General features: G+C 43.9%; 1 protein-coding gene across 1 annotated transcript in view; it reads right to left on the reverse strand.

Annotated features, from left to right (window-relative positions):
* KIT (KIT proto-oncogene, receptor tyrosine kinase) overlaps nt 1–13,035 on the reverse strand; it is a 73,249-nt gene extending 60,214 nt beyond the window's left edge. Inside the window, exon 1 of the mRNA XM_039542345.1 lies at nt 12,906–13,035. Coding sequence (XP_039398279.1) covers nt 12,906–12,969 — 64 coding nt within the window. The 5' untranslated portion in view covers nt 12,970–13,035. The remainder of the gene's footprint in view (nt 1–12,905) is intronic.
* Between the last annotated feature and the right edge of the window lie 3,118 nt (nt 13,036–16,153).

The following is a 16,153-nucleotide window of genomic DNA, read 5'->3' on the forward strand; positions in this document are numbered from 1 at the left end:
TTCAACAATGTCTGTCTTTTAACATTAACTTCCAAACCTAACACACTGAATAGGAACACAATGAAAGGCGATGATGGTGACAAGAATTAAGGTATTACTGGTAAAAACCCCAACCCAGTGCTCCAATGATGTGGCTGGGCCCTGTTGGAAAGCAGTGGCTATGTAGCAAGCCAGGAACTACAGAGAAGCTGGATGCAGAGCAGAATCGCAGTAACTGCATGCAGAGCTTCCATGGGGGAACAGGCTGTGACTGCCAGACATTACAGCTGAGTGCAGGTCTGTGCAAGACTTATGAGGGTGCAGAGCAGCAGCAACTGGGTAGGGAGCCAGTGCATAGGGTTCCCCAGTGAGAGACACTAAATGAGCCTGGCCTGGAAACCTGCAAGCTCTGGTTTGCTTGTATAGAGACTGGACTGGAGAGGGCACCCCAGGCCTGAGGAGTCTTAACTCTCAGTTAGACTGCCTACAATGCCTCGCTGCTGAAGTACCTGCATTGCTTCTCCTGAGTTGCAGTACACCTAGCAGGCTACTGGGGTATGGTATCCTCCAGCACTGAGCAGTCTCAATAATTACAATAGCAACAAAGCTCTCTAGGTACACACAGCAGTCTTATACAACAATGAATGGAGATTTTGTGGTAGCAAGCTTTCAATGATGCTGTGTTAAACAGAATTAATCCTGATGCACAACTGGACTTAATCTGATTAGAAAGAATGTCCAAACTTAAAACAATGTAAATGGACAACCATAGAGTACAGATCTGTGGTGAATATAAACACGCATTCATCCAAATAAAATAGTTGCTTGCAGTAACACATGTAAAATTTGATATTTTACATGTCCTCTAGAATGACATTACCTTCTAATGTATTGTTTTCTTTTTACTCTAGTTTTCTAAATTGCTAATCAACTAATTGCTCCGATAGTTATTTTTTGCAGCAATTATACATTTAAATAAACAAAATACAAAATAATTAAGACAGAACAATTAAAATGGATTGAGAAGCATGCTAATGGACAAAATTAGTTTATTCAAATTCTGTTTTTCATTCATCACGACATTTGCTGGTCAATTTGCTTAATGGATTTTCAATCTCCTCTTACTCTTTTTTGGTGACATTTACTTTAAAAAGTACATTATCTTTTCCTTCTGTTTCCATTTTTAAAGAATATTTCTTGTAATGAGCACAAGCTCAAAATGTTGCTTTCTGGATTTTTGTGAAAAGATAGTTTCAACAAAGGCAAGTGAGAAAACTTGGAGCATGTAGTTTTTCCCCCTCGGATTGCAATTTGAATCAATGATTATTTGGAAAAAGCTCAATTAAGGAAGGAAACATAGGACTTTTGGCAATGTGAATTATTATTATTTCAAGCCCTGGCAGCAACTTTATTAAATGGTAGCAATTTCATTAAAGGTGCACCGGTAGTCATGTATGCAGCTCCTTCAGAGGGGAAAAAGATACCAATAATGGTATAATTATGTTACTCTTACATTGGACCACATTAAATACCGCATTAGAGGACCAAAGCTTTTTACTATCTCTACATACTTTATTTTGTATTAATTTTTTCAACAAAATTACAGCAATGAATAAAAAATTGACACAAGAAAGACCCAGCCACAGAATCATGAGATTAGTGTATATTGATTACAAAATGTTGTTTTGTCACGACCTATCTAAGATATTTACATGGCTCCATTACCACATTATGAAAAGACATCACACTTGCATATAATGCATCCATATGACACCAAGTTTTTGTTTGTTTCCGCATTTAATTGCTCATGTAAACTAATTTTCTTCATTGCATCTGTGTTTGAAAATTTTTATATAGTTCTGAATACTCTTAATATATATTTCCATTTTCTAAATATTACATAAGCTTTGCTAAGATTTGAGATGTCGTTACCAATTTCTTGGTGTTCACTCTAAGACTAAACTCTTCTACCAACTCGTGTATACATATTTTTAAGAGGGACATCTCATTGTACTTAGGTCTATAGAAATGCCTTTGTACATATTGCTCCAGTATATATTTTTATGATTTGTGGCCAGGAAACATTATGTAGGGCAGATTAGCTGCTGGTTGGCAGCATCTCCAGAATTTACCATGGTTAGCAAAACCTGCTTCATGTAGTCGTTCTAGAATTCTGTAAAATCTGTATAAAATTTGGTTTTGGAAGTGTCATACAGATAGTGAGTCAGATGCATTTCTGACAATCTGTCATATTTCTTCCTAGTCTACTTTTGACAAGGAAATATAATAACTAAACCTCACATTTTAACTTTTATCTTGGATGTCAGCATATACTACAAATAAGTCATTTATATAAATTGCCTGCCAGGTTGTCTTTACTTTCCTAAAATATTAACACAGTCCTCTAAGAGATTTATTTTTCTATGCACAGTTTAATTGCTTATGCAGAATTGATTGTAGGTAGTTGCCCATAGAAAGTGCCATGTGATAGAAGTGGGTGATATGTTTTGCACAAGAAATGGTAGGAATCTAATTAGTCAGTATTTATTACTTGTTTATTTTTGCATCTACTTGTCCATCCACTTATAAACACACCTAACTTTGTGCTATCTAGCTAGAGGCATTTTCATCTTTGGCAAAATTAAAAAGGCAGTGAAACAGATTCTGACCTCTACTTACTCCAGTGTAGCTTCATTTATTCAAAGGAGTTACTATGGATTTACACTGGTATAAACAGTTCCGAATCTGGCCCTTGTATTCAAAAAGCAAATGACTGCAATGTAGCCAAACATGAATGCAAATAAATTTTAGACAGTCTTCAAAGAGATCTCTTTGTGAGAGAGTCACCATTTATATTTGCTTAATGTCACGTAGTCAAAGGCTGTGCTTTTTTTGTAATCAACAGTTTGTTTCATTAGCTCATGGCTCAATCCCAATTTTACCACACATCTGCAAGCCCCTCGAGCTGGTAGTCTACACAGTGTATATATTTTGTGTACTACACTTCCCTAGTCCAGCTCTGCATACAATCTGGGATCCTATGCACATCCCATACAGGCCATCCCTTCCATGGCCCCACCTCCTGCTTGGAATGGTGGTAGCAGAAGAGGCCACGAGATCTGTCTGCTATAAAGATGGGGCCAGAGGACCCACTGTTGCTCCTCTTCAGGGAGGCTGAGACCTCCCTCCTTTTCTCCGGCACACTGCTTTGTCTTCAGGGAGGCTGTAGTCCAACCCAGAAAGAGGAAGACCGTAACCCCACCTATCCAGCAAAGGATCCTGTGTTTTGTGTGTACATGTCCCATCTCAGTAAAGAACCCTACTGGGAGCCCCCCGACTACACACACAGTCCTCCGTTAAGCAAGGTTCTGAAGTAGTGGCAGCCCACTCTACTTCTGGACTATAGGCAACCTAGGTCATCCCTCTTGCTCAGGCCAGTGCTCCTTGTCTTCAAGCAGGAGGGATGGGTTTTGGTCTAGGAGGAGGGAAACTTCAAGTTTCCCAGTACTTCAGAAGAGAGTCATGGATATGCACAAGGAGGGCTTCCTGACACAATTGCAATTTGAATTAATACAGTTGGTCCAGTGTAAGTAGCATCCCATGTTGGCATCTTGCAGGAATGGAGTGTGCTTTATGGGTGGCACTTGAAAGGGTATAGCTATTTTTATTCCCTCAATTTGTCCTCTTTTTATTGCGCTGTAACACAGTCTTTCAATATAATATTAACATAGCTGTGAACATATCAGAATTAAAGAAAAAATTAGCAATGCATTGTACAATACCTGGAAGATAGAAGTGCTATGGAATAGGAAGCCTTGAGAGTCTGTGCTACAAATAAATAAATAAAAATAAAATAAAATAAAATAGCCTATCACCCTATGAGGAAGAAACATTAATTTTGTTGAAGTCAATGTGACATTTCTAAATTAAAAAAGTATGCTTTTCCAACAATCAAAAGAACGCTTCTATTCCACATCTGTGTTGCCTTGCTAGCCAGCTTCCTGGGTTTAACAACAGTTTTGTCCTTCCTATCCAATTCCCTTTAAGCCAAATAGTCATACTGCAAGCAGTCAAAACGCAGTGTTGCCTACTTTCTGAATATTTATGAGTCTTGCGATATTTGGGTTTTTAAAAAAAATAAAAAAACAGCCCCACCTCCTGGGGTCATGTGAATGTGAGTTTTGGCTTTCATTAAGAACATTTGCAAGTTTCTAGCCTTCAGAGGAAAACTTGAGAATATTACCAATGGCACCCTAGAATCTCAGAAACCAGAAAAATAGAAAACTCAAAATGCATTTTTTTAAAGTATTTATAAGGCAATATCATGATTTGGGCTGTAGATATGATTTTTGAATGTTTAAGGTTGGCAATAGGCAAAACAACATTTGTTTGAGTGTTTTACAGTTAATTTGGAGCTTTTTCCCTTACAACTCCTTAGTTTTCTGAATGACAGGAGATTACTAGTGAAGTTCCTCTTTAAAACCATCCAGCTCAGGTTCTTCAACTCTGCATTTGTATCAGGCCTTTCACTTGTTAACAGTCCACTATATGCCATGAGGAATACACCAGTTCACCATATGTGGAACATTGCCAAGTTGAGACTACTACCAACAGAAAACAGAAGGAAATGTTGGTCAAAAAACACCTTTGTCATCTCTTTGCCCGACCATTGTAACTCATTTGTCATGCTTCCAATAAGCACTAATATGGAAAGTAACAAGCTATCTGATTCAAATCTAAATTCTCAAATTTCACTTACAAAGCTCTCAAAAACAAACACAAGTTAGCTTTATCTTCGTAAGCTTGTGCATCATCAACCTATGTTCCCTTCACCACTCATATCTATCACTGCAGTTATCCTATTTGTCCACTGAAGTTTTCCCAGTATCAAGTATTTAGTAGTTCTATTTCATGATTCTGTACTCAGCTGTTGGCTGAGATTTCAAATGCTAATCACTTGATGTTTTCAAATGCAAAACTACTGAAATGTGTGGTTGATTATGTTATTAAGTAGTGCTTAATTTTAGTTAAGTTGCCCTTAGGTGGTTTGTGAAAAGCAGTACAGAGTTATTTATTGTGTATCTGCATTAGAAAAGATCAAAACCAAAACATTTATTGGGTAACCTACTTTTTGGAGTAATCCATCAAAATAGCAAAGAATAAATCCACTAAAAGATTAACATTTACTGTACCTTCTAATTATTGTAACCCTGAAAACGTCACATTCACTCTTCAAACACAGATGTTTACACTACTCTTTTATGCTTTTATCACAAACTGCAGCAATCTTAGCCAGTGAGCAAACAATACATTTCAGTTTCCAATGTCAGATCCCAAGCCAATGAGACTACTCATATGTAAAGTTAAGCACATGCATGATTGTTTGCAGAATTGGCTTTTAATAGCAGTTAGGTGCCTATGTGCCCTTTTGAACACCCTTTCAGTCTCTTAAAATTCATAAATAAAACAAAATACCCCAACAGTAAAAATAGCAAAGCAAAAGAGTTGTTTTAATCAGTTTTCTAACTAGTTCTGTGCATTCTTATCAGAGTTTGATTTTAAATAATGAGCAAAAGCTTTGGAATGAGAGAAAGGTTTAAACAGAAGACTGGGTTTTCACCTTCAGCTGCAATTCAGCTTTTGCCATAAACTGAACAATAATCTGAACACTGAGGAACAGAACAACAATTTTGGGAGGTGAGGGAATCAGGTAAAACACTAATAGGGTGACCAGATGTCCTGATTTTATAAGGACAGTGCTGATTTTTGGGTCTTTTTCTTATATAGGCTCCTATTTCCCACCCCCACCCCCCCACACACACACACTCCCTGTCCCGATTTTTCACATTTGCTGTCTGGTCACCCTAAACACTAATGGGCAGGAACAAGGCAAAGATCTATACATAAAATGAAAAATTGTGCCACACTGAAGACTACTTAAAGTAAAAATTATTTTCAGGATATTAGAACTCATTTCCTGTTGTCCTTTTTTAAACAGCTGAAAGAGACTTGAGGAAGTGAGTCAAAATCCTGGAAGATGTTTGTACTACACTAAAAAGAAAAACAACATCTGTAAAATAACATGGGCATATATACATTGAGAAAAATAATGTGCAATGGCTTCATCTCTCATGCATTTACCTTCATCAGTGAAGAGCGCAGGACAGCCCAAAAGTGGCTTAACCTTGACCAACTACAGTCTCTCCTTACCAGACCAATATCATAATAGATCTTCTGTCATGTATTGTATATAAATATGTTGTGGAGCCTCTTTGATGCTTTGAAGTTCTTGGTTTTTTCCAGATTTCTTACTTTAAGATTTTTTCAGATTATTTACTGAAAACTCAGGGCGCAAAGAAACTTTTCTTCAAAATAATAATACATAGCATTTTATGTTTAGTCTAACTGAATGATAGATTTGTTACAAAATATTTAAAATATATTGAATCTACCAAGAGTTATTCAGTAATTACAACAAATGTATACACTGTGTTAAATTAAACAATAGAATATACAGAATATAGAGGCAGCATTAGGCCACAGAAGAGAACTGGAAGTCAAGCTAGGTTGAAATTCTTCCATTTGATCGGGCTAGGATTTCGTTCCTAGAAGTAACAAAGAGTCCTGTGGCACCTTAAAGACTAACAGATGTATTGGAGCATAAGCTTTCATGGGTGAATACCCACTTCGTCAGACGCATGTCTGCATCTGATGAAGTGGATATTCACCCACGAAAGCTCATGCTCCAATACATCTGTTAGTCTTTAAGGTGCCCCAGGACTCTTTGTTGCTTTTTACAGATCCAGACTAACACGGTTACCCCTCTGATACTTGATTCCTAGAAGTCTATTCCAGGCTTTGCCCCTGGCTTACTGTTCAACCTAGGTCAAGTCACAACCTTTCTGCCTCAGTTTCTCCATCTGTAAAACTGAGTAATACCTATACCACCTCTTTGTAAAGGGGTAACCCCTCTGATCTATATAAGAGCAGGAAATATTGTTGAAACAATACAATTTATAAGAAGTTACTAACATAAAAAGAAAAGTATGTGAAGATTCACCATAGTCTAATTGTGTTAAGAGTTGGAGTAATTTATGTCAATAACAGTGGCACTGCGTTAGAAAAATAGCACATAGAAATGTCACCAATTTGTATCAATAGTATTTAAATTGGATTTGAATATAAATCCTGCTTCTTCCCAAACCCTGCTCATTCTCTGTTAGGCAGCAATGGAGTAAATCCTAGAGGAATCAAATGTAGGCATGTGATCACAGCAGTTTCCCAGTGACTCTGGCAGGAAAAGAGTAGTATTGCACAATCCTTGACATTTCCATTCTGCTCCTGGCAGCGCTTCAGGCAACCGATATGCGCAGGAGACTCATACCTATACTCACTGCTGTAAGGAAGGGAGGGAAACACAAACAGAATTGCTGGGAGATGGAGGTAAAACAAACACAGAAATGGAGGGTTAGGGAATCAAATGGGTTGAGGGGCCAAACAAATATCTTAGCAACAGTCCATCTGAATTTTTAGCAAGCTCAGACTCTCTCCCCCGGGGCTGGCAGGCGTTGGGAACATAATGGAGATGGACACGCATCCTTCCAGGCAGAGGGCACACCTTATATTATTTTTTAGTTGTCTGAATAAGAGTGTTGATGGGCTCTGAAAGGAACCATGCCAAAACATACCAGCAGAGTGAATGGGATGAGAGGATTTTCAGGGAGCGTGGGAGGAATAACAAAAAAGGGCTAGATCCACAAAGGGATTTTTGGCACCTAACTGCCGCTTTAGGTGCCAAAATGTAGATCCTCAAACACCCTACTCACGGCTGCAGGCATCTAAAGTCCCTAAGTGCCTACATTTTCTCTGGTAAAGTCCCCTAGGCATCTACAGAAATCTGCCAGTGACCATGTGCACTGTGCAGTCACCTCAGGTGGATGCCTAACTCATGCCTAAGCCTCAGTGCAATCCTGAAGCTGGCCTTGCTCACCTTCCCTGTGGGGAAAACCTGTGGACACTGTCAGAGTAAAATGATCAGGCCTTACACAAAACAGTGGAGGAGGTGACAGTTCCAGGCCTGTTTATAACTTTTAGCCCAGTGGTCAGGCATTCATCCAGGATGTGGGAGACCTGGTTCAATTTCCCACCTGACCTGATATGGAGAAAGGACAAGAATTGGAGTCATCCCCTCCCAGAAGAGGGCCCTCACCACTGGTCTGTGGGGTATTCTGGGGCTGGTGTCTCTCATTCTCTCTTGTTGAAATTGTTCCGCTGCATATAAATAATAAAATATGCACAGAAGCAGGAGGCCTGGAACCTGGGTCTCTCACATGGTGATTACCATAACCACTGGGCTATAGACTCATTCTCACTCTTTTCCACAGCTTTGTGGTTAGGGCACTCTCTTGGGAGGCAGAAAACACACGTTCAAGTCTCAACTCCCGCAGAGGCGGGAATTGAGCCTAGGTATTCCACATTCTGGGTGAATGCCCTAACCACAGGGATAAAAGTTATAAGGCAAGGTGCCACCACCTCCTCAATACTTTTAAAGAGAAAGTTTAGATGCCTAATTTCAGAAGAGGGTTCATAGCTGTGAATCCTGAGCAGAGAGAGGCACTTCCCACCTGCTAAGACATAAGCACCTGAGGGACAGGGCTTATGAACCCCCTCTCTCCTTGGCATTTCCCATTGGTTAGTGTAGGTGGCACCCTGTTCAGCTTGCTGACTTTTGTGGATCCCATTCTTAGATGCTTAACTCTGTCATGTATTGTACAGGGTGCCTAACTCAGGGCTGTGAATTCTACTGGGCACCTAAACAGAAGGTGTTGCAGTGTTGAGTCCAAGTCATGGGAGTGGGAGTCAGAAGATTCTAAAAGAACATCCCACAAAAAGAGTGTATGAACTAACAAAAAAAAAGTCAAAGGGGAGAAGATGGCAATAAACTGAGATGCAGAAAACACAAGGACAGGGAAAGAGCACAAAATACCAGCAGTGAAGTGAGGGGGCTGAAGACATGAATGGCTTAATTTCATAGGAGAAACCATATTAAAGTTTAGTTTTGTACTAACTCATTTTCTTTTTGCAAAAGTGAGGGAGAGGCAGGGGAGGAGAGAAACTCGACTATCTGACAAAGAAATTAAGTGTGATATAAAACACAGACACCCACATACACCCACACACACACATAAACAGACACTTACAAACATTTTTACCATAGTGAGTCTTACATACTATTCACTTCTCATCCCATTCTAATTCATTAATTCTCATTCACAATTCGCTTCTCATCAATATCAGTAAATTCATCTAAGGTGCCATTCAAAGCAAATAACACCAGAAAATGTGTCTGAATCTAATCAAGTAAGTAATCAAGAGAAAAAAATAATCTCCCCTGCACCTTCTACTCCTTGACACAAGAGCCTGGATTTGGTGACCTTCAGGACATGTTGCAAGGCTGACCTGTTTTCCCAGGCTTTTCCTGAGGAAACGAAAAGCTGACCTGAAGGTCACGGACAACCAGAAGACTACTTAAGGGGCTGGGGTCAGAAATGTTATCTGGAGGTTAGTAGACATCAGGGGAAGTTAAATATAATAATCTTGTATATGCTTACAAGAAGTTTGGAGAGTAACCTCTTGTGGGAGGGATTGTTTGTTGTTGGTTTTGTGGCCCTTTTGACCCATGTAATTTCTGTACAGAACTAGAGCACTGAACTGGTATTTTATAAATGTAAATAAATATGGGCTAGAAACTGAGGCGAGGCCATGCTCAGCTTCACCACACCTAACTTTTAAGTCCCTAGAAAATCATTGGGACTCAGAGCCTGAGTTTGGCACCCATGCACCCTATACAATGAATGAGGAGAGACAGGCACCTTAGAATGCGATTCACAAAAGCCAGCTTGCTAGGTGATGCCTTGCCTAAACTAGCCAATGGGAGATAGCAAGCCAATGGCTTATGCTAAGCCCCGCCTTCTCAGAGACAGGCACCTGTCTGGGCTGCTCTGGCCACTTGGGATTCTCAGGCTTGGTCTACACTACAAATTTGTGTCAATATAACTATGTCGCTCAGGAGTGTGGCTTCTCCTGTCAACATAGCTACCACCCCTATGCTGATGGGAGAAGCTTCACTAAGGCCTGGTCTACACTTGGGGGGAGGGGGAGAGTCGATCTAAGTTACGCAACTTCAGCTACGTTATTCACGTACTTAGATCTACTCACCGCGGTGTCTTCACTGCAGTGAGTCAACTCCTGACACTCTCCCGTCGACTCCACCTGCGCCTCTCGCTCTGGTGGAGTACCAAAGTCGACGGAACAGCACTCAGTGGTTAATTTATCACGTCTAGACTAGAGGCGATAAATTGACCCCTGCTGGATCGATCACTGCCCACCAATCCGGTGGGTAGTATAGACAAGACCTAAGTGGCACAGCTGCACAGGTGCAGCTGCAGCACTGTAAGTGTAGACAAGCCCCCAGCTGCACCCCTATGCCATTTTTTGCAAGAAGCTGGTGGGGCAAGGGGGAAGAAGGGCAGGAGGAGGACAACCTCCCTCATAATAACTTTTAGCCCAGTGGTTAGGGTACTCACCTGGGATGTGGGAGACCCCTGGTTCACATTCCCCATGGGAAGGGATCTGCTACTTCAAGTGAGTGCCCTAACCGCTGAGCTATGGGAGACTATGATATGGGGCTCCCTCACTCGATCCTGTTGAAGCTGTTCCAGTGTGGCTAAATAATTACAAAATTCAATAGAGGAAGGGGATGGCCGCTAACCACCAGGCTAGAGTGTCTCTCTCTCGGCTGTTCCACTGTGGATAAATTAAAGAACCATTGGGCCAGAGAGGGTTATTTGCAAGACCCCACTTTCAAGAATTGGGAGAGCAAGTTCAGCCACCTTTCATTTTCTGTCACCATGCACTGCTTCCCTCCAGACTTTAGCTTCAAATAAGATAAGGGAGGGAGAAATCAATTGTTTTAAGTTGTCAGTTTCCAATTCTGATTCCAACAGAGAGCTGAATTCATCCCTGGTGCAACTCCTTTAAATCATTAGAGTTATCCAAGGGATGATTTTAGGCCACCGAGAACATCTGATGGTTTCTCCCCTACACATCTTTTATTAAATATTTTGATGGGGAAATCCTGAATTTGTCAGCCTGATATATCACAGTTACTGCACTGACAGATTGTCATCGGTAGCGTGAGTTGGGTTTGACATTGCCTGACCTATACAATCTAAATCCGGATGATGGCAACTGCTCAGATTTCACACATATGCTAGTTGAGACTGATTCTGCCACCTTTTTCATGTTGAGTTCCCTTACTTCTACTGCAAGTTGTCCCATTTATTTCAACAGGACTATCTGCAGAGTAAGGTAAAATTCGGCATAAAGGTGATAGGAATTGCTAAGTGCCTGAGTCTGAGTGACCTGTCCAAACAAGAGAGGGCAATAAATTAGAATGACAATGACATGACAAGCATGCATAGTTGCTGTCCCATCCCTACCATCAACTCAGTTCTCCAGTTCACTAGGCACAGCATGAGTGAAATGACCTAAAAATCTACAAGCCAGTGCAAGAACTAGAAAGCCTCCTTTAAAAGAGGGCTTGACAGGAATTCTTACTTGGAAAGAACAGATGATTAAAAGTTTGTCTCTCACAAGCTGACAAAATGCATAAATACGTTGACTAGGAGATGCTCTACTAAATTCAGCCATGTAACAGTGCCCTCAAAATGATCTGTCTAAAATGAATGAAACCAGCGACAGCCATGAAGACTATATTTCACTTACACCTTCACCTCTGCTGCTGAAAGCCAGACTCCTGCTCTTGAAAGTATTTCTCATTACCATTTCTGTTGTTTAACAGCCATCTGACCACAGGGACATTTCGTACTGATTACGAGATGGTTTACTGCCAAAACAACCCAACCCGGGCAGATGCAAGACCCCTCCCCCATCGGCAGATAATAGTTCTCTGAAGAACAAAAAGGTGGATTAACTACTAACACCCCTTCCCTAGATGTGGGAAGCACCGATACCAGGGTGCGTGTAGTGTAGCCCGATTCGCACGCCTGAATAGGAAATATTACCTTGCTCGGGAGCAGTGATTGTTTCTGCTTCCCTCACAGTAGCCCATTCTGACTCTGCAATAGCTATCAAGCTACCACGCTGCCCCTCCAAAACCAATGCAAGCCTGACTTCAGGAAGCGCTACAGCAGCGTAACGAGACTGGGCATTGGAGGGCGGCAAGGAGCGCTCACGCGTCTCCAAAAATCGCGCTCAAGCTATTCATTGGCAGGACGAGCTATGCAAGGACTTGCCAAAGTTCGTGCAACTGAAACTCAGGTCAGTAGTCAATGCAATGCAACAAATACCAGCCCCCCTGCTGTAGCAGGAGGGACCTCTAAGTAATGCGAGGAACCTGTCCTTTGCGCGAGCCGCTGCTTCTCCTACTTACCGCGCCAGAGTTTTCACAATAAACACAGCTGGTGCGGCGAGCTCGTCGATCTTTATCAATGGAGTGCGGGTAAGAAAACCAGGCACACTGTCCTCGCCCGGCAGAGGCATGGGTGCTGGAACTAGGGGGGCTGAGTTCACAGTTTGGTCAATAGCTCTCAGTACCACCCCCACCCCACTACACAAATTGTTCAAGCACCCCTAGACAGAGGAGCAGAAATTCTCCGCCAACGCCTCCACGCACCCCGGCACTGCACAGCTACCAGCCCTACCTGTCCCGGCGCTGCGCTGGAAGCAAGAGCTTTGCTAGCTCCTCACCGGCGACTGCACAGCCCAAGTACCAGCGGGAGAAGCTGGATGAGCACTGCCCCTTCCCGCCCCTCACTCGCTCGCTCCTGGGAGCGGCGCACCGTCTCCCCCTGCACACGCAGCGAGCCGTGCAACGCGGACCCCCCAGCAGCGGCCAGTCCCACCTGTTGGAAAGCTCAGCAACAGCACAGCGCCCGCCAGCTCCCAGGCCAGGTAGGAGCCTTTCATGCTGCCGCTGCGCCCTCCCTGCGCTGCGCTCCTCGCTCCCAGCACTGCCGCCAGCCTCCCGCGCGCACGGACACCTCGCTAGTGCGGGAGGGAGCCCGGGAGCGCACAGCCACCACCGCCCCCAACCTGCTCCTCCTCCAGCCACGCCTCTGCCTTGCCCCCCCTCCCGGATCCCAGTCCCGGGCGGCTCAGGCAAGCGCTGCCCGCTGCTCTCTCGGGCTTCTTGGCTGGGGGGGGCTTCGGTGCCCCCGAGTCTCACCGGTTCCAGGGCCGTTCCTCCCTTTCAGCTGATGCCCAGGCGGGCCAGAAACTCCGCGCCTTTGCGGTGGGCGGGGGGGGTGTGGCGCCGTGTGTCAGCGAGAGGGGCACACAAATTAACGGGAATTGGCTTCATACGCTAGAGAAGGGGGGAAAGTATCCAGGGAGCCAGCCTAACGCACGCGTCGGGGACGCTACAGCTGCGCCGCATGGAGAAGCGACCAGCCAGCAGCTTGGGGCTTGGCTACACTTACAAGTTGCAGCGCTGGTGGAGGCTTTCCAGCGCCTGTTCAGCCACTCTGCACATCAGTTTGCACTCTCTCCTTCCTGTTTGCTGCAGCCAGGTGTGGAGTGCAATCAGTTAATCAGTTACAGGTTACAGGTAACCATGCCTGCAGGACCTCATCAGTGTTTGGGGTATCTTTGAGCAGATATCAAGGGACATGCTGGATAGAGATGGACAACATGGGGGGGTGACCCCACTGCCAATCCCAGGGTAACGATGGACACTTCTGAGCAGGCTGGGGACAGGAGGAGGAGGAGGAGTGAAGCTCCTGGGATGGGGAAGAAACCGCAGATTCCTGGAGGCATGCAGCCAGGAGCTCTTCTCAAGCCAGGAGGAAAGTACCCAATCGCAGCAGCAGCCAGCAGTTGCAGAAGGACAGGCAGAGGATTTTCTGGGTGGAAATGTTTCTGGAGAGGAAGGGGGTTATGGATGCATGCATGGCAGCGTCTAGATGTGGAATAGCCCGTTGATGTAATCTGCTTCAGTTATCTCAGCAAAAGGTTTATAGGCAGAGCCACTGTGTCCCTTGTCCCAGGGGACCATTTCTGAACACAAAACATCTTCCAGGATTAAGTCCTGTGAAAATGTTGGGAGACTCTTTAGTGAAGAGATAGGAGATAAGATCACCCCTGCATCTGCATCTTCACTCAACCCCTCTAGCACTCCAGATTACCCAAGCAACCAGCTCCTCTCACTCAAGCCCCACTCCTCACTCACCATTTCGTGGCTTCTGTTGTGTTTTCCTTTTGGGATAAAGAATGCAAGTGAGAACTTGCAAGTGAGAACTCCTCAGTGTAACAATTCATGTCTGGAGATAGTGGATACAATGCTGCCCGTGTTAAATGTTGTCATTTCTGTGTGTACAGTGACCTTGACTGGACTGCCCAGATGTTCAACATCACAGAGGCTTCAAAATTTGAGAAAAAATCCCCGAAAGAGCAAAGAGGACATGCTGAAAACTGTTCTTCAGCACTCTGCTACAGAGAGAAAAGAATTGAAGGAGTGGCGAGAGAAAGAAAGCAGGACCCGCAAGAGAAATGCAGCATCCTGAGTCTATAGAGTCACAACCACCTTTCCCCAGCATCCAGGCTCTAACCACCACCAGCTACCTACAACACCAGAACGTTCCCCAACCAGCCCTGATACCTACCACCACCCTTACCCTCTGCATTCAACCCCATCACCATGCAGTATATGCACCCTGAAGTGCAGGATTCATTAAACAGCAATCCAGACATGGCATATGCAAACTTGTGACTGTACAGTTCACCAACCCACACCCTTGCCCTCTTGTGTTAATGAAATGTTGTGTGTCTGTCTGTCTGTCAAGGAAGTTTTTTTCTTTTCAATAAAACAATTCTTGGCTTTGAAAACAGTCTTTATTATAGCAGATAGTGAAAGACACCTTAGCCCAGTAAAGAAAGAGGCACTGCAAATCATATTATTATTATGGATAATAGAATAACAGTGTAAGCAGTGCAATTCACTCCCATGCAAGGCAGCAACATTACTGTTGGCTTTCAGCCTCAAATTCTTCCCTCAAGGCATCCCTAATCCTTGAAGCCCTGTGCTGGGCCTCTCTATTAGCCCTGCTCTCTGGCTGTGCATATTCAGCCTCCAGGACTTGAACCTCGGTGGTCCATGCCTCACTGAATGTTTCACCCTTCCCTTCACAAATATTATGGAGGAAGTCTAGCTTCCCATACAAACATCTCCAGCGAGCCTTAAACGCCCAAAAGCACACTCCACAGTCATTCTGCACCGCTCAGCCTGTAGTTGAACCTCCTTGCTCCTTGCTCCTGCTTCTATTCCTATAGGTTGAGCCAAGGCAGTAAGGGGTATGTGGGGGGTCTCAAGGATCACAGTGGGCATTCGACATCCCCTACTGTGATCTTCCTGTCTGGGAAAAGTCCCTGCCTGCATCTTCCTGAACAGGCCACTGTTCGAAGATGCGTGCATCATGCACCTTTCCAGGCCAGCCTGTAAACCCATTTGTGCAAAGCCATCCACAATGTCCTGCACTTTCCCACACCAAACTGGTTCCATTTGCCATCTTCCAGATTGCAATAGCCACTTTCCACCGTCAGGGCAGCTCTCAATCTTGTGTCCTTGCGCGCAGAGAGTGGGGCGAGCTCAGCACACAGTCCCATGAAAGTGGCTTGTTCTGCAGCCACTGCTCGTCATCCCAGACTTCCATGACGATGTGATCCCACCACTCAGTGCTTGTTACAAATCCATATTGATATCATCGTCGGACTCCTCACTGTCACTTTGGAGCTGAAGGAATAGCTCGACTGCCAAACGTGTTGTGCTGGTGACACTCATCAGCAGAGTCCTCAGCAGATCGGGCTCCATTTGCCACAGAAATCGCGATTCACAGAGAGTAACAGAAAGACACTCACAATGGCGCCAAACGCTGCCGGAATGAATGCTGCACCACGGCGGCGGCAAAACAGGAAGCGGAATGACCGAGCAGCGCTGTAACTCCCAGCGCTGCAACTTGTAAGTGTAGCCAAGCCCTTGGTCATAGATTTACGCCCCAGCACTCATAGTAAACTGAGGGTGATGGGGGGAGGCCTATTAACAGGTAGGATCGGCGTCAATCCTGGGTGTAGCCTGCGTGGGACTTCTCTACACCAG

Source organism: Mauremys reevesii, linkage group 5 (assembly GCF_016161935.1).
Source record: "Mauremys reevesii isolate NIE-2019 linkage group 5, ASM1616193v1, whole genome shotgun sequence".
Lineage (NCBI taxonomy): Eukaryota > Metazoa > Chordata > Testudines > Geoemydidae > Mauremys > Mauremys reevesii.